Below are 21,763 nucleotides of genomic sequence, written 5' to 3'. Positions count from 1 at the left end.
ATATATATATATATATATATATATATATATATATATATATTGTTGAAATTAGGATTTACTCGGGATGTATACATTTATAAAAATAAATTTAACTGACTAGAACCCGAGAAAGTATAACAAAAACCTTTAATACATCACAACTAGTTTCATCGGTGATCCGACTTCTTCAGGTGAGAAATAAAAACATAAGACATAAAATAACACGGTAAAAAATGAACTTTACAGCTTAATAAAAAGCAGAATAATAACAGTCATATTTGAATAGGTGACCGCGTGCTACCGTTGGCATGAGTAGAATGTGTGCGACAGCTAATTTTTGAGCGCCAGTACTGGATTACTGCGCTATGGGAATCGGGTAAATTGTAGCTAAGATTATTGTTTAAATGTGAAGGGTCCAGAACTATTTCTTTTGATTCGATGATTCTTCTTTCGAATTCATCCTTGCAAATATATAAATTAGTAGTGCGTTCCCAATCAACTTGATGTGGCTGTTCTTCAAGGTTAGAGTTTGCCGAGAAAAGGACATGACTGGAAAGGGCGCTCGCTCGTGCTCTACTGTAGGAGATGTCACGTCTATGTTCCTCAAGACGAAGTGAAACAGATTTGTCTGTCTGGCCAAAATAAGGTCGACCACAGTTGCACAAAACTTTATAAACACCAGGAAAATGCAGATGGTTGTGTTTTGGTTTTGGTCGACTCAGAAAAGAACGAAGTTTTGGCAGCGTAGTATAGTCGGTCTTTATGTTGAATTTTTTCAGAATCTTAGCTAGTTTTGGGGTAAGAGTGCTGATAAAAGGCAACTGTATATGAGTGATTGGGTTGGAGTCATCTTCTTGTCGAGGATGTTGGCGTGGTCTCAAGCGTTTAGTGATGTTACGAGACGAATATCCATTATTTAAGAAGGTGTTTTTCAGGAAGTTAAGCTCTGTTTGGAGGTCTTCTTCTGTGGAAATGAGACATCTTGCTCGATGGGCGAGGGTGGAGATGATGCCCAGTTTCTGAGGTGGGAAGTGATGAGAAGAACCATGTAAATATCTATCAGTGTGGGTGGTTTTTCGAAAAATTGAAAATTTAAGACAGTCAGGAAATCTACTGATCTTTAGATCCAAGAAGGGGAGAACGCCGTTAACCTCTAGTTCAGATGTGAATTTAATGTTTTGATTTTGGTTATTTAAATGGTTTAGGAAGTATTGCAGTTCCTCTAAACTATGTCCCCAAATAAGGAAGACGTCATCGATGTAACGTAACCACAGTTTAGGTTTCAAAGTAGCTGAGGAAATAGCTTTCTCTTCAAAATCTTCTAGAAAAAAATTAGCTAAGACTGGAGATAGAGGGCTGCCCATAGCTAAACCGCTAGTTTGTTTGTATATTTTCTCTTCGTAGCAGAAATAGCCGGAATTGATGCAGTGAGTTAGAAGAGCGAACACTTTTTTAGAAACCTTGTCCTTAAGAAGACTCAGAACTTCATCTGTAGGAACATTCGTAAACAAAGATACGATGTCAAAACTCACCATTCTGTCCGAGTCTAAAAGATTCAAATTTTTTATTTTTGAGATGAAATCTTCAGAGTTTTTGATGAAGGAAGAAGAATTGCCAACTAAATGTTTTAAAGAAGCTGCAAGATATTTAGACAGATTGTATGTAGGTGAGTCAATCCCTTCCACAATAGGTCTTAAAGGGGTGTCAACCTTATGGATCTTAGGCAAGCCGTACAACCGAGGAAAGATCTTATCACAAACAAATCAATCACAAAATTTAAAAAATGTTGTGATTAACAAATCCTCTCACACACTTTCTCCTGCAGAACTTAGTGTGCTCTCAAAGGGCCTTAACTTCGTTCCTTCTCCGACCTTCATTCCTAAAGAACTCTTTCTTACGAAAGTTGAGAAGGCAGCTGGACAATTACCAAAACAAACTGCGAATCTACTTAGGATCGAAGCCATCTTTACCATTAACAACAGTCGTCGTCCTACAGATAATCTATCGCCGACAGAAAGGAAAGCAATACACCAACTTCGTAACAACAATGACATTATTATCCTACCTGCTGATAAAGGGAATGCAACTGTAATCTTAGACAAAGCTGACTACCGTTGTAAGATGAACAACTTGTTAAGTTCTAATACGTATTCTATGCTAGAAAGTGATCCCACAAGAGAACTTCAAAACCGTACAAACAATCTTCTGAAATCAACTTCTGAACTTCCTAGACATACAAGACTATCTCTCCGCTCTCTCCATCCCCTCATTCCTCGGTTGTACGGCTTGCCTAAGATCCATAAGGTTGACACCCCTTTAAGACCTATTGTGGAAGGGATTGACTCACCTACATACAATCTGTCTAAATATCTTGCAGCTTCTTTAAAACATTTAGTTGGCAATTCTTCTTCCTTCATCAAAAACTCTGAAGATTTCATCTCAAAAATAAAAAATTTGAATCTTTTAGACTCGGACAGAATGGTGAGTTTTGACATCGTATCTTTGTTTACGAATGTTCCTACAGATGAAGTTCTGAGTCTTCTTAAGGACAAGGTTTCTAAAAAAGTGTTCGCTCTTCTAACTCACTGCATCAATTCCGGCTATTTCTGCTACGAAGAGAAAATATACAAACAAACTAGCGGTTTAGCTATGGGCAGCCCTCTATCTCCAGTCTTAGCTAATTTTTTTCTAGAAGATTTTGAAGAGAAAGCTATTTCCTCAGCTACTTTGAAACCTAAACTGTGGTTACGTTACATCGATGACGTCTTCCTTATTTGGGGACATAGTTTAGAGGAACTGCAATACTTCCTAAACCATTTAAATAACCAACATCAAAACATTAAATTCACATCTGAACTAGAGGTTAACGGCGTTCTCCCCTTCTTGGATCTAAAGATCAGTAGATTTCCTGACTGTCTTAAATTTTCAATTTTTCGAAAAACCACCCACACTGATAGATATTTACATGGTTCTTCTCATCACTTCCCACCTCAGAAACTGGGCATCATCTCCACCCTCGCCCATCGAGCAAGATGTCTCATTTCCACAGAAGAAGACCTCCAAACAGAGCTTAACTTCCTGAAAAACACCTTCTTAAATAATGGATATTCGTCTCGTAACATCACTAAACGCTTGAGACCACGCCAACATCCTCGACAAGAAGATGACTCCAACCCAATCACTCATATACAGTTGCCTTTTATCAGCACTCTTACCCCAAAACTAGCTAAGATTCTGAAAAAATTCAACATAAAGACCGACTATACTACGCTGCCAAAACTTCGTTCTTTTCTGAGTCGACCAAAACCAAAACACAACCATCTGCATTTTCCTGGTGTTTATAAAGTTTTGTGCAACTGTGGTCGACCTTATTTTGGCCAGACAGACAAATCTGTTTCACTTCGTCTTGAGGAACATAGACGTGACATCTCCTACAGTAGAGCACGAGCGAGCGCCCTTTCCAGTCATGTCCTTTTCTCGGCAAACTCTAACCTTGAAGAACAGCCACATCAAGTTGATTGGGAACGCACTACTAATTTATATATTTGCAAGGATGAATTCGAAAGAAGAATCATCGAATCAAAAGAAATAGTTCTGGACCCTTCACATTTAAACAATAATCTTAGCTACAATTTACCCGATTCCCATAGCGCAGTAATCCAGTACTGGCGCTCAAAAATTAGCTGTCGCACACATTCTACTCATGCCAACGGTAGCACGCGGTCACCTATTCAAATATGACTGTTATTATTCTGCTTTTTATTAAGCTGTAAAGTTCATTTTTTACCGTGTTATTTTATGTCTTATGTTTTTATTTCTCACCTGAAGAAGTCGGATCACCGATGAAACTAGTTGTGATGTATTAAAGGTTTTTGTTATACTTTCTCGGGTTCTAGTCAGTTAAATTTATTTTTATAAATATATATATATATATATATATATATATATATATATATATATATATATATATATATACCTGGTCAATTCCATATATACCTCATCTTCTTTATGAAGATGGGGTATATATGGAATTACAGGGCTGATAAGCATGATAAGCTTAGGAGATTGCGTGGATTGGTGCCATGGTATGTAAAATTGCAAGGGCTGGATGTTGATAGTCCATGGGAAGTGGTAAAGGAGTGTTTGAGGGAGGTAATCGCAGACTGCATACCTAGAGTCAGGAGAGTAAATCAAGTGGGAGTTAAATAGATGAATATCATCATCAAACTGGAGCTCAAAAAATGAAACAATTGTGAAGGGAATTTAAAAAGAAAGGGGTGACCTGCAGGCACAGGCCAGAAGGGTAACTAGTGTGACAAGTTACCCTACTGATAACGTAAGCAAACAAAGTTTGCACCTGAAGTATCTTCAGGACTAATGCAACTCGTGGTAAAGGTGGACCAAGCTCTCTCATCACTCCTTGTCTAAGTATCTCCCATAATGCAAAGCACATCTCCTTGCGGATATATATAATGCTATGCATTAAGGGAAGGGCTACCACCCAGACTGGTTTCGACCTTTATTGAGGTCTTGTCAGTGGGAGCCAGACCCTGAAGTGGTGATTCTAAGGCAGAAGCAACGGAGAAGTCATATTTACCTATACGAGTTGGCAAAAGGTGTACCACCTTATTATTAAATTACTCTTGATTTAGAGAAAGATGTTGAAAGTTTTTCCCCACTTGGTTAGACTATAATAAATTTAGTTTAATTCTTTATCCAAGTGTAAGCAAATAGAGTTTGCGCCTGAAGTATCTTCAGGAATTGAAAAAAAAAAAAAAAAAAAAAAATCCAGCAAGTAAAAGAAAGAATGTATATGGCAGAGTGATTTTAAAGAATGCCATTAATAGGGAGGTAACTGAATCAGTCAAAATAGTAGAATTGCTAAATGAACACTTTGCAAGAGTCCAGGTGGTGATATTGCAGGAATGAGGGAACCAATGGCTTATATGAGAACTGAGGTAAATCAAATGGAGGTGAATAGTATATTACAGAACCTTAATTTGAATACAGCTGTGGAATTGGATGGTATATCAGCTGGAGTTTTACGTGAAGCAGCAAAGGAATTGTCATTGCCTTTGACCATATTGTTTAATCTAAATCTCAGCTCTGGATTAGTCCTGAGGAGTTGGAAAGAGGGTAAAATAGTTTCATTGCATAAAAGAGGATCTAAGACTGATGTAGCAAATTACATCGATCAGCATATCAGAAGGAGTTGTCAAAGTATTGGAGAAGAACTTCTCAAAAAGTTGTTCTTTGACAACTTCTCAAGTTGTCAAAGTATTAGAGAAGAACAACTTCTCCAATACTTTGACAACTCCTTCTGATATGCTGATCGGTCGGTAATTTGCTACATCAGTCTTGGATCCTCCTTTATGCAATGAAACTATTTTACCCTCTTTCCAACTCCTCAGGACTAATCCAGAGCTGAGACTTAGATTAAATGATATGGTCAAAGGCAATGACAATTCCTTTGCCACTTCACGTAAAACTCGAGCTGATATACCATCCAATTCCACAGCTGTATTGACATTAAGGTTCTGTAATATGCTATTCACCTCCATTTGATTTACCTCAGTTCCCATATAAGAGCAAAATTCACGAATGGATAGATGGAAATGGAATACTATATGGGGGGGGGGGGGAGGCATGGTTTTGTGAAGGGTAGATCATGCCTCAGTAACTTGCTCATGTTTTATAATACAGTTACAGCTGAGTTGGATAAAGGTAATGGGTTTACAGTGATACTTCTGGACTTTGCAAAAGCCTTTGACATGATACCACATGGAATTCTAATCAGTAAACTGCAGTACATAGGGATGGATATAGAGTTGGTGAGATTCATAGGATGATGGTTGATGGAGAGATATCAGAGAGTAGTTTATTCAGGAGTAGAATCCAGAAGAAGGCCTGTGACTAGTGGCATGCCACAGGATTCTATTCTTGGACTACTGCTATTTTATTTGTTCATTAACAATATAGGAAAGGATCTGAGAGGAACTGTTCAGTTATTTGTCGATGATGCAAAGTTGGGTAGAGCAATAGTTAATACAGATGATGTCCATTTTGCAAGACGATTTGGACAGATTGAAAGACTAGGCAAAGGAAAATGGATGTCAGTTTAATGTGCCAATGTGTAAGGTTATGCATTTTTGGGGGAAAAGATTATCAGCAGTATACCACATTGGTGGAACTGTACTACAGGAAATTGACGAAGCTAGGGACTTGGGAGTGTTAGTGGATAGGGAGTTAAAGTTCAGGGGACACATAGCAAAAGTGGCTAAAACAGCTCATCAGATCACTTGGTTACTGAAGAATACTTTCATGGGCAGAGACAAGCAGGTTATTGTTCCTTTTTATCAAGCCTTGATATGACACATCTTGACTATTGCATGCAGATCTGGATGCTGGGGGTTTCTTGAGGATGAAGTGGAGTGGATCCAGAGACGAGTAACTAAGATGGTAACAGGTCTATGGAGTGACCCTTATAAGAACAGGTAGAATTTGTGGGTTGCTGAAACTGGTTTATAGGTGGAAAAGGAGTGGAATTAATTCAGAAGAAATTTTTCAGAACAGGTGTGGTGGTGGGAGAACTAGGGGCCATCCATGGAAACTGGATAAGAGTGTAGTTAGTAAGGGTGTTAGAACTAGGTTTTTTGCTTGGTGAGTGTTGAATGAGTGGAATAGGGTGCCAGAGTCTGTTATGTGTGACATGACTGTGAAGGAGTTCAAAGCAAAGTATGATAGATACTGCACAAATGCTGAATAGTTCTTGACATGATGTTTAGGGCCTTCCTCGATGAGTCTAAGGACTCTTTGGAGTTGCCCATGATAATAATAATTTATTTTCTATATTCTTACCAAAGTCTTCCCATGACTTTTGTTTAGCTACTTTTACACACAGCTTAGCTCACTTACATTTTTCTCTGTATTAGAAGTTTGTGGAAAGTATTCTCCCATAGGATTGCTGCAGTCATCGTAGTGAAAAGAGGTCCTGCATCTTTTTAAGGTGAGTGCCATAGCTGTTTGTTACTCATGCTATAGTGTTCATTGACTTCTTTCCAAGCAGTGTATGTTATTATAACTCCAGAAGACAAGACACAAAGATGGAAGGAATACCAAACAAAACTATATAATAAACACGGGCCTGGCAAACCTATGATAGTGTTAACTCAAATAATCCAGGTGTACCTAAAGAGGAAATAGTAAGTGCAGAAAAGGAACTACCTAATGGTAAAATAGTGGGATGTGATGGAATATCAGCTGAATTAATAAAACAGATAGGGAGAAAAGGAACAGATTTTTTAAGAGAAATAATGCAGAATATATATATGACACAGGCATACTACCAGAAGACTTCATGAAATCTATTTGCATTCTGATACCAAAAAAAGAATGAAGCAGCAGAATGTAAAGATTTTAGATTTTCATGTCAGGGAAAAGTACAATTAATGCAATATATGTATTAAAAGTTGTTATTGAAAGATCAATAGAAATAAATAATGATATATCTATTCTTTATAGACTTTTGAAATGCACTTGACACATAAAAAAGTCAATAGAAATATTAAAAGAAATAAAATTGATACAAAAGACTATACAATAATAACGGAATTATATAGAATCATAAGACGCAAATTATAGATGAAATTAATAATGAAATAATAGTATCAAAAGAGGAGTGAGGCAAGAGTGTATAATATCCCATATACTTTTCAATATATATGGTGAAATGATAATGAAAGAATATGAAGAAATTGAAATAGGAATAAAAATAAATGGTAATAAAATTAACAATAATAAATTTAGTTTAATCCTTTACCCAAGTGTAGGCAAACAAAGTTTGCACCCGAAGTTGTTCAGGACTGAGGCAACTCGTGGTAAAGGTTGACCAAGCTCTCATCACTCCTTGTCTCAGTATCTCCCATAATGCAAAGCACATCTCCTTGCAGACATGTATAATGCTATGCATTAAGGGAAGGGCCACTACCCAGACTGGTTTCAACCTTTATTGAGATCTTGTCATATTGGTATTGAGGTCTTGTCATAATGGAGAGGTCATATTTACTAATATGACCTCTCCATTATGACAAGTATCACCACTTCAGGATCTGGCTCCCACTGACAAGACCTCAATAAAGGTCGAAACCGGTCTGGGTAGTGGCCCTTCCCTTAATGCATAACATTATACGTGTCTGCAAGGAGATGTGCTTTGCATTATGGAAGATACCGAGACAAGGAGTGATGAGAGCTTGGTCCACCTTTGCTACGAGTTGCCTCAGTCCTGAACTACTTCAGGCGCAAACTTTGTTTGCCTACACTTGGATAAAGGATTAAACTAAATTTATTAAAATTAACAATGACGAAGACATGGAAATGCCCATATAATAATAACAGTATTAGATTTGCTGATGATTTGGTGTTCATAGCAAAATTAAAAACACAGTTACGAAATATGGTTGAAATACTAATCAAAAATAGTTAGAATTATGGTTCAGTATTAAATACAGCTAAAACCAAGTATATGGTAATAAGCAAAAAACTGCAACTAAACAAAATAAACATTTCACACAGAAGATAGATAAGCAGTTACAGAAATAAAATCAAGAATAGCTAAGCCAAAAGAAACATTTTGGAATAATAAATTACTAAATTTTTTTGAATAACAGCTTCACACATGTAATAGAAAACTAAATATAATTTATTACTCCTATGTATTTCATCTCATAAACCAGACCAGCTAAGAGACACAATTAACAGACTGATCTCATGACCTTAGTTGTTGATTCTAATCAAGCTGAACATTTGTTTATTTGTTAGGTTGCTTTTTAGGAGTTTAGCAACCACTTTTCATGGATGTCAGTGAGCTTAGCATTGTGTTGGTAACTTACTTGTCAGGTTATCACTTTGGATATCATCTTTGCCCTCTATCCAATAGGCTGTGGGTTTAAATCTGAAGGCATTTTCTAGTATCTTTAGGTGGTAAATAGTTTTTATTGCTTAGTGTTGTACTGCCACCCTGACCCTTGGAAACTTGGAGTTGTTTGAAAAAAGTACCATGTCTTTAGAGCAGAACTTTCATATAAATATAATCCTTACCCCATCACTATACCAGTGTATCGTAAGATGTAAACCTGTAGTACAATGGTACAGTCATAGATTAGGGGTTATGTAATTACTATAGTTTACAATCTTTCATACATAGGATTCACAAAAAAAAGAACAAAATGGAAGTTAAATGTTAACTTGAAGGTTAGAAATCTTAGGAAATAATGATAAAATGGTGAAATTTGTCATGAGAATGCTTACTAAATAACTTAAGGAAATTACAACGTACAATAGAATATGCATTAAATTAAACTTTAATATATTTCCAATATTTCGATAATGTCATGTTGCATTCACCAACAATCCCACCATCCCACCCCCCCTCACAAACAGGGTTAAACTAATCTGTTCAAATGACAATGCCCTAACCAATGAACTAAATCGCATCCTGAACACTTTCTCAGCTAATGGCTATCCTCTCCCAAAAAAATCCAAAAAATATTGAACCAATAAACCACAACCCTCCCTCCCCCTCACAACAAGGATTACTCTAAATCCATCACCATTCCCTACATCCGAGGCACCTTGGAAAAAATTACCGAAATCCTAAAAAAACATGACTTGACCTCTTGTTACAGACCATATAGAAAATTGGCATCCCTTATCTGCTCCACTAAAGACCAACCACTCCCCCTAGACCTAGCTGGCGTATACCAGGTCCTTCGCAGCTGTAAGTTATCCTACTTTGGCCAAACAGGCAGAACAGTGAATATCAGAATTTCAGGACCCAAGGACTACATCCTTGTGTTTCACCAGTACAGCCACTCTGGGCTTGCAGACCATACTCTGGATACATGCCACAGAATACGGTGGAAGAAAGCCACAATAATACACCATAGCAAGTTCAAATTTGAAAGACTATTCATGGAATCAGCCTCAGCCCTAAGAAACATGCCAAACCTCAACGAATTTGGTTGCATGAGACTGCCCCAAATTTGGGAGGCTTACATCAGGAGACCTTCAGCCCAATGGCCAAGAATACCTACATAGCCTGTTAGGGGGCACCATCAGGACTTTTAGGAAAACCATAGCTTCCTCGCTTCGTTTCTCATTTACTGTGTTTAGTGCCTGTGTGCATGTGTCTTTATTGTAAGTTCCTTTGAAGATGGTAATGTGACGTTGCTGAAAGATTGGAAATATATTAAAGTTTAATTTAATGTATATTCTATTGTACATTGTAATTTCCTTAAGTTATTTAGTAAGTATGTATAACCAGCATTTAAGCCTTTCTACGAGAATTGTCATGAGAATAGCAACTAAATATATTTAAGTTTTTTCAAAAAGTAATAATTGCTTTTCTTATCATTTTATTATTAGGTCATAATGTGTATGGTGAAAATATTAAAACTATTCTTAAAGAAATTGGCTTCACAAGAAAGCAAGAAGAATATATTCTTATGGATCGAATTAATTCACCGTCTGTACCTAATTATATTATTACTAGAGAAGAAAGCGTAGATCTCTGTCAAGTTGTTTCTGAACTTGGGATATATGGAGTTATTATTGGGTAAGAACAAAGTTTAATATTTTACTTGCTTAGAATTATAATTATTAAATTTTTTTTTTTAATGATACCTTTCATCATCATCATCAGATTCCTGCCATGTACCCTCAGGGGGTGTACAGGATATGACAGTACTACATCAAAAAATTACATCATTACTAACTTCCTATCTACAATTTTCCTCCAAATCAGTCTGTTACTTGTCAAGACTCCAACATTATCAGATCTTATATTTCTATCGTCTAAGGAACTTTGTACCATATCAATCCACCTATATCTTGGTCTTCCTCTGGGTCGTTTTCCTGCCAACCTGGCAGAGAACACTTGTTTTGCTAATCTTTCCTCTCCCATTCTATTTAAGTGACCATACCACCTGAGATTAGCTCTGCTAACACATTCCTGGATGCTGACAATGTCAAGTTCTTTCCTAATATCCTCATTTTTAATATGATATTGCCATTGATGCCATCTGTTCACGCCTCTAATCTTTCTCAGGACTCTCATATCTGCAGTCTCTAGTCTTTGGTCAAGTGTTTTACTTCTGACCCAGCTCTCAGATCCATAAGTTAAAATTGGTTTGAACACTGTCTTGCATACAGCTAATTTAGTGTTCTGACTAATTTCTTTCTTATTCCATATGAATTTATTCAATTGACTTCCCACGATACCAGCTTTGCTGATTCTGTTGTCTATTTCTATATTTAGTTTACCATCTTCAGTAAAAATTGTGCCTAAGTAGCTGAAATGTTTTACTTGTTCCACAGGTTCTCCATTCACAACACAGTTGACATTTTCAGTGATTCTGCCTATTTTCATTGTCTTTGTCTTTTTATTGCTGACCTTCATACCATATCTATTACAACAGCTATTCAATTTAGTCAGAGAATCTTGCAGACTTGTAGCGGATTTATTTAGAAGTATAACATCATCCGCATAAAGCAAAGAGCTGACATTAACATCTCCAATTTTGATATCAGGATTAATACCACATTCCTTCATAATGTGATCCATATAGATAATGAATAACAGAGGAGATAATGTACATCCTTGTCTCACACCAGATTTAACATTAAACCATCTTCCTGTACTTCCTTCAATTCTAACTGCTGACTCACAACTCAAATAAAGACTAAGTGTTGCTTGATATAATGCCCCATTGACACCATATAACTGCAGCGTATTGAATAGCTTCTCTCTTGGCACCTTGTCATATGCCTTTTCCAAATCGACAAAACTTAAATGCAGATCTTTGTTATATTCCCATGCTTTCTCGACTATTTGTCGTAAAGTGAAGATCTGATCCTGACAGCCTCTATTTGGCCTGAATCCAGCTTGTTCTTCACCAAGCTTTTCTTCCACAATTCTTCTCAACCGTTTCTCAAGTATACTTGCATAGATCTTGCCAGGAACACTCAGTAGGGAAATACCTCTGTAATTCTCACATTCAGTTTTATTTCCCTTTTTATATATGGGTACTATGAGTGCTCTACTCCAATCATCGGGAATTCGTCCCTCTGTCCAGGCTTTCTGAACTATGCAGTGCAGCCACTGTAAGACTCTTATACCACCATACTTCAGCATTTCTGGTCGAATATCATCTACTCCTGCTGCCTTTCCACATTTCAAGCCTTTGATGGCTTTTTCTACTTCAAGTATGGATATGTATTCCTGACTGCATGCCTGGTCAGTGTTTTTTATCACTGTGCTGTCATCACTGCTTGTTTCATTTAGCAGTTTTTCAAAGTAATTACTCCATACTTCAAGGATATCTTTTTCTCCTGTTTTCATTTCACCTTTATCATCTCTAATTCCTTTTACAGCACTCTTTCCTCCATTCCTAAGCTTCTTCAACAACCTCCAGAATATTTTGCCACCTTCTTGATATTTATTTTCTATATTCTTGCCAAAGTCCTCCCATGACTTTTGTTTAGCTAGTTTTACACACTGTTTAGCTTTCTTACATTTGTCTCTGTATTCTGTAAGAGTAAAAGCTGACTTATTTGCCAGGAACTTTTGATATGCTTTCTTCTTTTCCTTCACTGCCTCTTTAACTTCCTGTGTCCACCAGGGCATTCTGATTTTTTTATCCTTGCACACAACCTCACCACATGCCTCTCTGGCAGAATCAATCAATGTTTCCTTCAGAGTTTGCCACTGAATCTCCAAGGTTTGATTCCTGTTCTCAAACTCTTTCATTTTCTTTTCAATAATATTTCTGTATTTTAGTCTACAGTTCACATCTGAGAGCTGCTCAACTTTTATTCGCTTTAAAACTTTCTTACATGTTATTCTTTTCAATATGAAATTCAATTTTATCCTGCTCAAGACTAAATAGTGATCACTTCCAATTTCAAATCCTCTGTACACTCTGGTGTCCTGCACCAGGGAGAAAACATCACTATCAACAATAACATAATCAATGAGACTTTTCTTATTCCTAGCCTCTTCTCTCCATGTGAATTTGTGCACATTTTTATGTTGGAACATGGTGTTAGTAATAACCAGTCCATGTCCTGAGCAGAAATCCAACAGATATTTGCCATTATTATTAGCTTTGCTCTTTTCTCCAAATTTTCCCAAAATATTTTTGTATGTCTCACAATCATTTCCTACTCTGCTATTTAGATCCCCAACAAGGACCAACTTTTCCTTTTTCATTGTGTCAGTTGCTTTTTCTAAAGCCTCAAAAAATTCCTCCACTTCTACCTTAGTAGAACCTTCTGTGGGACCATAGGCACAAATAAGTCTCATTGTCCAGTTCCCCATTCTCATATTTGCCCACATTATTCTACTTGAGACTGCCATTCAAGAAGATTAGCCTCGTATTTTGTGTTGAATACTATGGCTACTCCTTCTTTTCCTTGATTGTCATTGCCTGAATATAACATTTTGTATTTATTGCTCAGAAAGATCTCACCAGTTTTGGTCTTTTTTGTTTCAGTCACCCCTATTATGTCGATCTGGTACTTATCTAATTCCTCAGCTAACTCCATTTCTTTGCCATTCAGGCTTCTTACGTTGATTGTACCGATCTTTAACTCTGGTGATGTTGAGTTGGGGTTTATTTTCAGATTTGTTCCAGTAGCTGACTTTTCGCTGTTCGCTCTGGTTCCCTGGCGAAAACAACGGGTGCCTTGTTTAACCGGGCGACGCCCCAGCCGGCATGAAATTTTGTCATGTTGTACCATCATTCTATATTTTGGTTTAACCAATAAGAATACAATTTGGTCGGCTAAATCCCAAATTGCCAGCCCATCCTCGTTCGTTCAGTATCAAAGTAGATACCCAACAGGGTGCACCACGAGAAGGTGAGGATTGGACATTAGGTCAGAAGCCCTGGTCGATTCTCCGCATTCCTTTAAAGGCTATGTGGAGGTCTCCTCTCAGTTATACAGCTTTGACCCTTATGCACCCCGACATGATACCTTTCTAAAATAATATTGTTTTCCCTGGTTATTATTACATGGGAACCTTCATAAAATCTGAACACTTATTCCATACTATCCACATATTACTTTTAAATGCTTTGTTAGGCAAACACATTGACCAATAAAGCACTTAAAACAGTCTCTGGAAACCCATTCCACTCATTCACCATACTGTAAGTGAAAGATATAAGTGAAAGATAGTCATTACACCCTTTGCTCGACCCCATCCAACCAATGTTGAAACATTTCCTCTACATCAATCTAGTAAAACTCTTTTAGTAACTTAATGATAAATTTAGTTTAATCCTTTATCCAAGTGTAAGCAAACAAAGTTTGTGCCTGAAAGTATCTTCAGGACTGGGGTAAGGTAGTACAACACTGGGCAACTTGTTGCAAAGATAGACCAAGCTAACATCACTCCTATCTCAGTATCTCCCATAATGCAAAATACATCTTGCGGATATGTACGTAGGCTGTTCAATAAGTAATAAGACTATATTTATACAGAAAACAGATTACCTTTAATCGTCATCATTTACATGGTCTTTTTTGAAGTAACTACTGTTAGACGCGATTCATTTGTCCCAACGTTGCGTCCACTTCTTAAACACATGTGAGAGTCCGTTTTTTGAGAGTTCTTTCAAAACTGCCTCCGCAGCTTTTACACATGCTTTGTTGCTTTCGAAATGGCGGCCTCTTAGTGGTTTCTTGAGCTGAGGAAACAGGCAGAATTCGCATAGTGCGAGATCAGAACTGTATGGAGGGTGTGGTAGGATATCTGTGTTGTTCTTCTGCAAAACATCCACTACACAACCAGCAATATGTGGCCTTGCATTATCGTGGTGCAATAAGAAGCCATTCTTCAGCAATGGACACTTCCTTTTGACATGCTTGGTGATAATCGCTGCTGTGTTGATCATTGTCTCTGTGATGGACGTTGAAGGTCTTCCATCACATTCAAGATCTTCCACATTTTGCCTTCCTTCCTTAAAAGTTTTATGCCAGCGAAAAACACTTGCCCTCGACATTGCTTCATCGTGGAAAGCTTCGCGTATCCTGTTAAAAGTGTCCGATGCTGATTTTTGCAAACGCACACAAAATTTAATTACATAATGCTCTTCCAAGGACGCTTCCATTTCGAAGACTGGTCGGATCTCTTAGGCGCGGCGATGAGCACTTGCGTTTAGTCACGTGACACTCTGGCACATCAGCCTGTATACGCCATCTATCAACCGCTTTTGTTAATACATACAGCGATATTTCTTTATTCCACAGAAATTAATATTGTGATGAGTGGTTTCGCCACAGTAAAATTAGTCTTATTACTTATTGAACAGCCCACGTATAATATTATGCATTAAGGGAAGGACCACTATCCAGACTAGTTTCGACATTGATTGAGGTCTTTTCAGTGGGAGTTAGGCCCAGAAATGGAGATACCAGGCTGAAGGAATAGCGAGGTCATCCTATAGGAGTTGCCAAAAGGTGTGCCACCTTTTTTTATTAAATTACTCTGGATTTAGAGAAAGATGTTGAAAGTTTATTTGTCACTTGGTTAGACTATAATAAATTTAGTTTAATCCTTTATCCAAGTGTGAGCAAACAAAGTTTGTGCCTGAAATTATCTTCAGGACTGGGGTAAGGTAGTACAACACTGGGAAACTTGTTGCAAAGATAGACCAAGCTAACATCACTCCTATCTCAGTATCTCCCATAATGCAAGACACATCTCCTTGCTGATATGTATAATGTTATGCATTAAGGGAAGAGCCACTACCCAGACTAGTTTCGACCTTCATTGAGGTCTCTTCAGTGGGAGCCAGAGACCTTAATGAAGGTCGAAACTAGTCTGGGTAGTGGCCCTTCCCTTAATGCATAATATTATACATATCAGCAAGGAGATGTGTTTTGCATTATGGGAGATACTGAGATAGGAGTGATGTTAGCTTGGTCCATCTTTGCAACGAGTTGCCCAGTGTTGTTACTACCTTACCCCAGTCCTGAAGATAATTTCAGGCACAAACTTTGTTTGCTCACACTTGGATAAAGGATTAAACTAAATTTATTATAGTCTAACCAAGTGAAAAATAAACTTTGAACATTTTTTAGTAACTTAAATGTTTCTATCATCATCAATTTCCTGATATGCATCTCCAAAGGGTATACAGAATACTATGACAGTAGTTGGTGATTAAGCTTATATCGTTGCCAATCTCATGTCAACAATTTTCCTCCAAATTAGTCTATTGTTGAGACAGACAACACTCCAGTGGTGTCTGTTTTTTATAAGGTCTTCTGCACTTCTTTGTGCATCAGTACACTTAGTTATTGTTGTTCCTCTGGGTCTTTTTTTTTTTTTTTTTTTTTGCCATCTTATTCAAACATTGTTTTGCTAAGCTTTCCTTGACCATTTTGTTTAACTGACCATACTATCTGAGGTTTGATTTAAATTAAGCTTTTCATGTACTCCTCATTGCATTCCTCTCAAATATTTTCTCTCTGTGTGTTCTTTCACTGCTTACTTCATTTAGTAATCTTTCAATAATTACTCCAGATATCTAAATTTTTATCATCTTTGATTCCTTTTACAATACTTTTTCATCCATTTCTATGCTTTTTCAATAACCTTCAGATTATTTTACCACCTTTGTCTTATATTTTTACCAGTCTTCCTATGCATTTCATTTAGCTACTTTTACACATAGCTTAGCTCTCTTCATTTTTCTGTGTGTTCTCATAGGACATCTCTCTACTTACTTGCTAGGAACTCTTTCAACATACTTTCCTTTTTTTCTTCAACTTCTTGCATCCACCATGAAGTTCAGATTTTTCTATCCTTGTAGATAACTTTGTCACATGCCTCTCTAACTGAATCAATCACTGTTTGTCCTTCAGAGTTAACCACTGAGATTCTAAGGTCAGGTTCTTCTTTTCAAGCTCTTTCAATGAACATTTCCTCCCAAATATCTGCTTGGTTGTCTGCATTTCACCTCAAAAAGTTTCCCAACTTTAATTATTTATAAAACGTTTTTTACGTATTTCTCTTTTCAAGATGATCTTCGTTTTCATCCTGCTTAAAACTAAGTGATCACTTCCAATTTAAAAATTCCTTGTATACTTTTCTATTTAGAACTAGCATGTAGCTGTCACTGTCAATAATAATACAGTTAATGGTGTGTGTGTGTGTGTGTGTGTGTGTGTGTGCCTGCGTGCTTTCTAGGTGAATTTGTGCACATCTTTATGTTGAATCATGTTAATAATGAATACTCTGTCCTGAACAGAAGTGCAGCAAGCATATTATTATTATTATTTGCTTTGCTCTCTTATCCACGAATTTTCCCAAAACCTTTCTGTATGATTCTATATGCTGTTTAGATCTCCAACAAGGACCATTTTTTTCTCATTTTCAATTGACCATTTTCTTGGTCAGTTGACTTCTTTGATGACTCAAAATATTCCTCTACCTCTTACATACCTTGGGAGAATCTTCTGTTAGTCTCTAGGCAAAATAAGTTTCATCATCACCACATTCCTGACATACACCCTCAAGGGGTGTACAGGATTTTATGATATTACTACATGAAAAGTTACATCATTACAAACTTCCTATTAACATTTTTATTCCAGATTAGCCTATTACATTTTATATTTCTGTCTTCTGAGGCACTTTTTACTGTATCAATCCACCTACATCTTGGTCTTCCTCTGGGTCTCTTTCCTGCCATCCTGGCAAAGAATTCTTTAACTTATCTTTCCTCTCCCAAAGTGGCCATACAACTAGATTAGTTCTGCTAACACATTCCTGAATGCTAACAATGTCAAGTTCTTTTCTAATATCCTCATTTTTAATATGATACTGCCATTGATATCTTCTGTTCAGTCCCCTAATCTTTCTCTTGACTCTCATATTTGTATTAGCTATAAATTCCCCAGCTTCCCATTTTGAAAATTTTTCCACATAATTTCTATTTGAAGTTTATCGTTGTGTTGTTGAATGCCATTGCTGCTCATTCATTTCCCTGATGACTGTTGCTCGAATATAACATCCCATGTTTATTATTAAGCAGAATCTCATCTGTTTTAGTCTGCTTTGTCTCAGTAATATCAATATTGTCCACACAGAACTCCTCTAGTACTTCCTCCTCATATAGTGAAGAGATAGTGGTGAGTTGAGTGTGGCATGTACCAGCTTGATAGCTTTTAGCAAAAAGGCTACTCATTAGTTGAACAGTTACTAATGCATCAGTCACCCACATCAGTAGAGTTATTCTTTCAAATTCATTCTTTCTTTTACTTGCAGCATAACGATAGAATTCTTTTGCATTGTCTTTAACTCGCAGAGTCAGTTTCTTTTCATACTCAGACTTTGCTTTCTGTACAACAGTTGTGACTATTCTAGTCTGCTGCTTTTAATTATCATAACTGACATCATCCTTGTGCACACGGTATTTCATCCATATCATCTTTTTTTTTACGAATCTCTTTTTTTAAGTAGATTACATATCCATTTCACTCCTACTCTAAATAACATCCTTCTTTTCGCAATCAGCTTTACTTATTTTTTGATTTTACAGATTTTTGTTATTATGCACTAACTGTCATGATTCCCTGCTTTCTTGTTTTCCATTTTGCTGCTAAACTTTTTAATTCTTCCTATGGTCCTCTTAATGCTGCTCAACTTTCTGTAATTCCCTCCTTGTCTAATAATCTGCTTTAATCTCGCAATTTTGGAGGTTAAATTATTTTCAATATCATCTTTAGGGGAGAAAACCTCCTTGTTTGCTGTTCTTGTTAGAGTTTCATTTCTTCTGCATTTTTTTGCACCATTTTACAGCTGTATTTAATATTACAATGTCACAATAAAAAATATGTTATAAAGACACTTAATACTCTAAAAACACAAAAATCTACTCTAATATTATATAAAATGCTAATTTTCTAAGGAAAAAACACAAATTATTAAAAACAGAAAAAAAATTATTCAGAACTATGCTGCTTAATTATGTAAGTTTTTTTAATAATCACATGCATTCACACTTTAGCTGATCCTAATAGTATCATTTTTTCCTGTCTGTCTCACAACTGCATATAAGAAGGGATTCCATTCTCCATATACTGTTTTGTTTAATTTTTTTATTTCAAACTGTTTCTACACTGACAATGATCAATGACACGTAATCAAAATATTTGTAATTAATCAATCCTAATTAAATATTTTCAACTATGTCTATATGTTACTTATTCAGAGTAAATATATTAATCTTTGGTTCTGTCCATTAGCCATCATCATATCCACATCACCAGTTTTATGTCCATCCTCCTTTGTTCCAATTTGTATAACAGAGTTCCATGTGGTATCTTATGATTCATTCACATTTGCAAAATCAGCAGCATCATTGGATTTATTTCTTTTATCAAACTAGCCATCAGACTGTCATAAGAAGTTAGTAAATAAGTAAAGTGACTTACCTTAACAATGTCATGCTGCCCCACATAGGATATCCAGTATATTATATTCTTATTCATTCATTCCTTAATTCTGTCTTTGACCAACTTTTTCCAGTACATTTACCACAGCTCCTGAGATACTGATTGGTCTATAATTTACTATCATAGTTTGGTTGTCTCCTTGATGCAATGGAACTCTTCTTCTTCTACAGCTTCTCCCACTTAAGTGGGGTCACTGTTTGTTATGAGTCTCCTCCACACCTTCCTGTCTTGGGCTGTCACCACATCCAAGTTCTTCATCTTCAAGTCCTCTTCTACCAGCTCCCTCCATCTCTTCTTTGGCCGCCCATGTTTCCGCCTTCCTTGCACATCCATCTGCATGACCCTTCTTCCCACATATTCGTCCTCCCTCCTCAACACATGACCAAACCATCTCAACCTTGCCTCCTGTATTTTTGCTCCTAAGTTCGTAACTTTCACTGTTCCCCTGACATAGTCATTTCTCAGATGATCCTTTCTGGTCACACCGCACATCCACCTAAGCATTCTCATCTCTGCTACTTCCATCCTGCTGATGTTATTTTTCCTCAGGGCCACAGTTTCTATAGCATATGTCATAGCTGGCCTCACTACTGTCCTATAAATTTTGCCTTTCAGATTGATCGGCACCCTCTTATCGCATAACACTCCAGCCATCTCCCTCCAGTTCCTCCAACCTGCTTGTATCCTGCATCCCACTTCCTTCTCAGCTCCTCCATCTTCTTCCACTGTTGAACCTAAGTATCTAAAGTCTCTCACCTTCCTGATGACATTTCCTTCCAGCTCCAGATCTGTCTCCTGGCCACCGCCCACTGCGCAACACATATACTCTGTCTTACTTCTGCTCAGTCTCATACCTCTCTCTTCCAGTACTTTTCTCCATCTTTCCAGTTTAGTTTCCGCTTCTTCTCTTGAATCTACACACAGCAAGATGCCATCTGCATATAACATTGTCCAAGGTGCATCTTCTCTCACCTCCTCTGTTACCACCTCCATCACAATATTAAACAGAAACGGACTTAATGCTGACTCTTGATGTAAGCCAACTGTTACTTGAAAACTTTCTGTCTGTCCCAAACAGGTCCGAACACTTGTCTTCACATTTCTGTACATTTCCCGCACCAACCTGACATATTTCTCCGGCACCTTCTTCTCCCTCAGACACCTCCAGACTTCTTGCCTTGGCACTCTATCGTATGCTTTCTCCAGATCAATAAATACCAGATGTAGTCTCCTTGATGCAATGGAACTAGTTTTCCCAATTTTGATATAGTTCTGGTAAAAATCCTAAGAAGGGTCTAGAACTGACATGCAAGTTAAACAGTGTAATCAGAAGCAGTGAGGATTTCTTTGCACATTCTTGTAATACTTGTGTTGATATACCGTCTAATTCCATGTCTGTATTTGCATTGAAGTTCTGCAGTATCCTCAGTACAAACAGTCCCTAACTTATGCCGTATGCATTTTATGACTACTCATGCAACAGCCATCCCATTATATGTTCACCAAATACTACCTCACTTCTTCAACCCATGGAACAAAATGTTACTGCTACCTTCAAGGCATACTATTTAAGAAATACTTTTTACATAGGCAGTTGCTGCCCCTATGAATAAGAAAAGGTCCAGACTTTTGGAAGAAATATATCTTGCATTGTAGAAAGAATGTAGATGAAGTAAGATGAGAGCAGAATGCATGAATGGTGTTTGGAAGAAGCTTCTGTAAATACATATTCGTACATTCACAGGATAAATATGTTGTCAGTTGAATGAACCTCCGACGCTGAGTCTCCAGACTATGGAGGATGCAATAATAATAATAACAGTAATAAACAGCTGTTATATACATTTTCTAGAACCGAAAATTTGAAAGAGGATGTTAGGACAAATGTTTTTAGTTAGCTGCTATGTTTAGTACTACAATAAATCTGTTTTACTTGCATGTGTAGGATATCTGCTATTCAGCGATATCCAGTTATCTTATATTAATTTTTAGCAGTGGCCGAATTTCATAAATTAATTAAATAAAAATGAAAGGATAACCTTCATTTTTTTTTTTTTTTATTATTATTTATCGTGTAGTTAAACATTTCCAAAAATGTATGGCAGAAAAATGCATTATTTCTTGTCATAATTAGAAATGTTAATATAAGGAAGTTTTGTTTCTTACAGCCCATCAAAAACTATTTGTGATATTTTTATTTGTAAAAAGGACTCACCTCTAGTGTAGTTTTTATTTCTGTAACATAAACTTGAGAGAA

At 36.8% G+C, this 21,763-nt stretch overlaps 1 protein-coding gene across 1 annotated transcript in view; it reads left to right on the top strand.

Annotated features, from left to right (window-relative positions):
- The window catches only part of LOC150096928 (glutathione synthetase-like), a 183,713-nt gene that overhangs the window by 143,431 nt on the left and 18,519 nt on the right, over positions 1-21,763 (top strand). The window contains exon 11 of the mRNA XM_090408052.1: positions 10,402-10,591. Within this exon, the coding sequence (XP_090264178.1) occupies positions 10,402-10,591 (190 nt within the window). The remainder of the gene's footprint in view (positions 1-10,401; positions 10,592-21,763) is intronic.

The sequence above is a fragment of the Typopeltis vanoorti genome, chromosome 18 (assembly GCF_054136105.1).
Source record: "Typopeltis vanoorti isolate ZY-2024b chromosome 18, IOZ_Tvanoo_1.0, whole genome shotgun sequence".
Classification (NCBI taxonomy): domain Eukaryota; kingdom Metazoa; phylum Arthropoda; class Arachnida; order Uropygi; family Thelyphonidae; genus Typopeltis; species Typopeltis vanoorti.
This window is presented reverse-complemented; position numbering and strand designations above follow the sequence as displayed.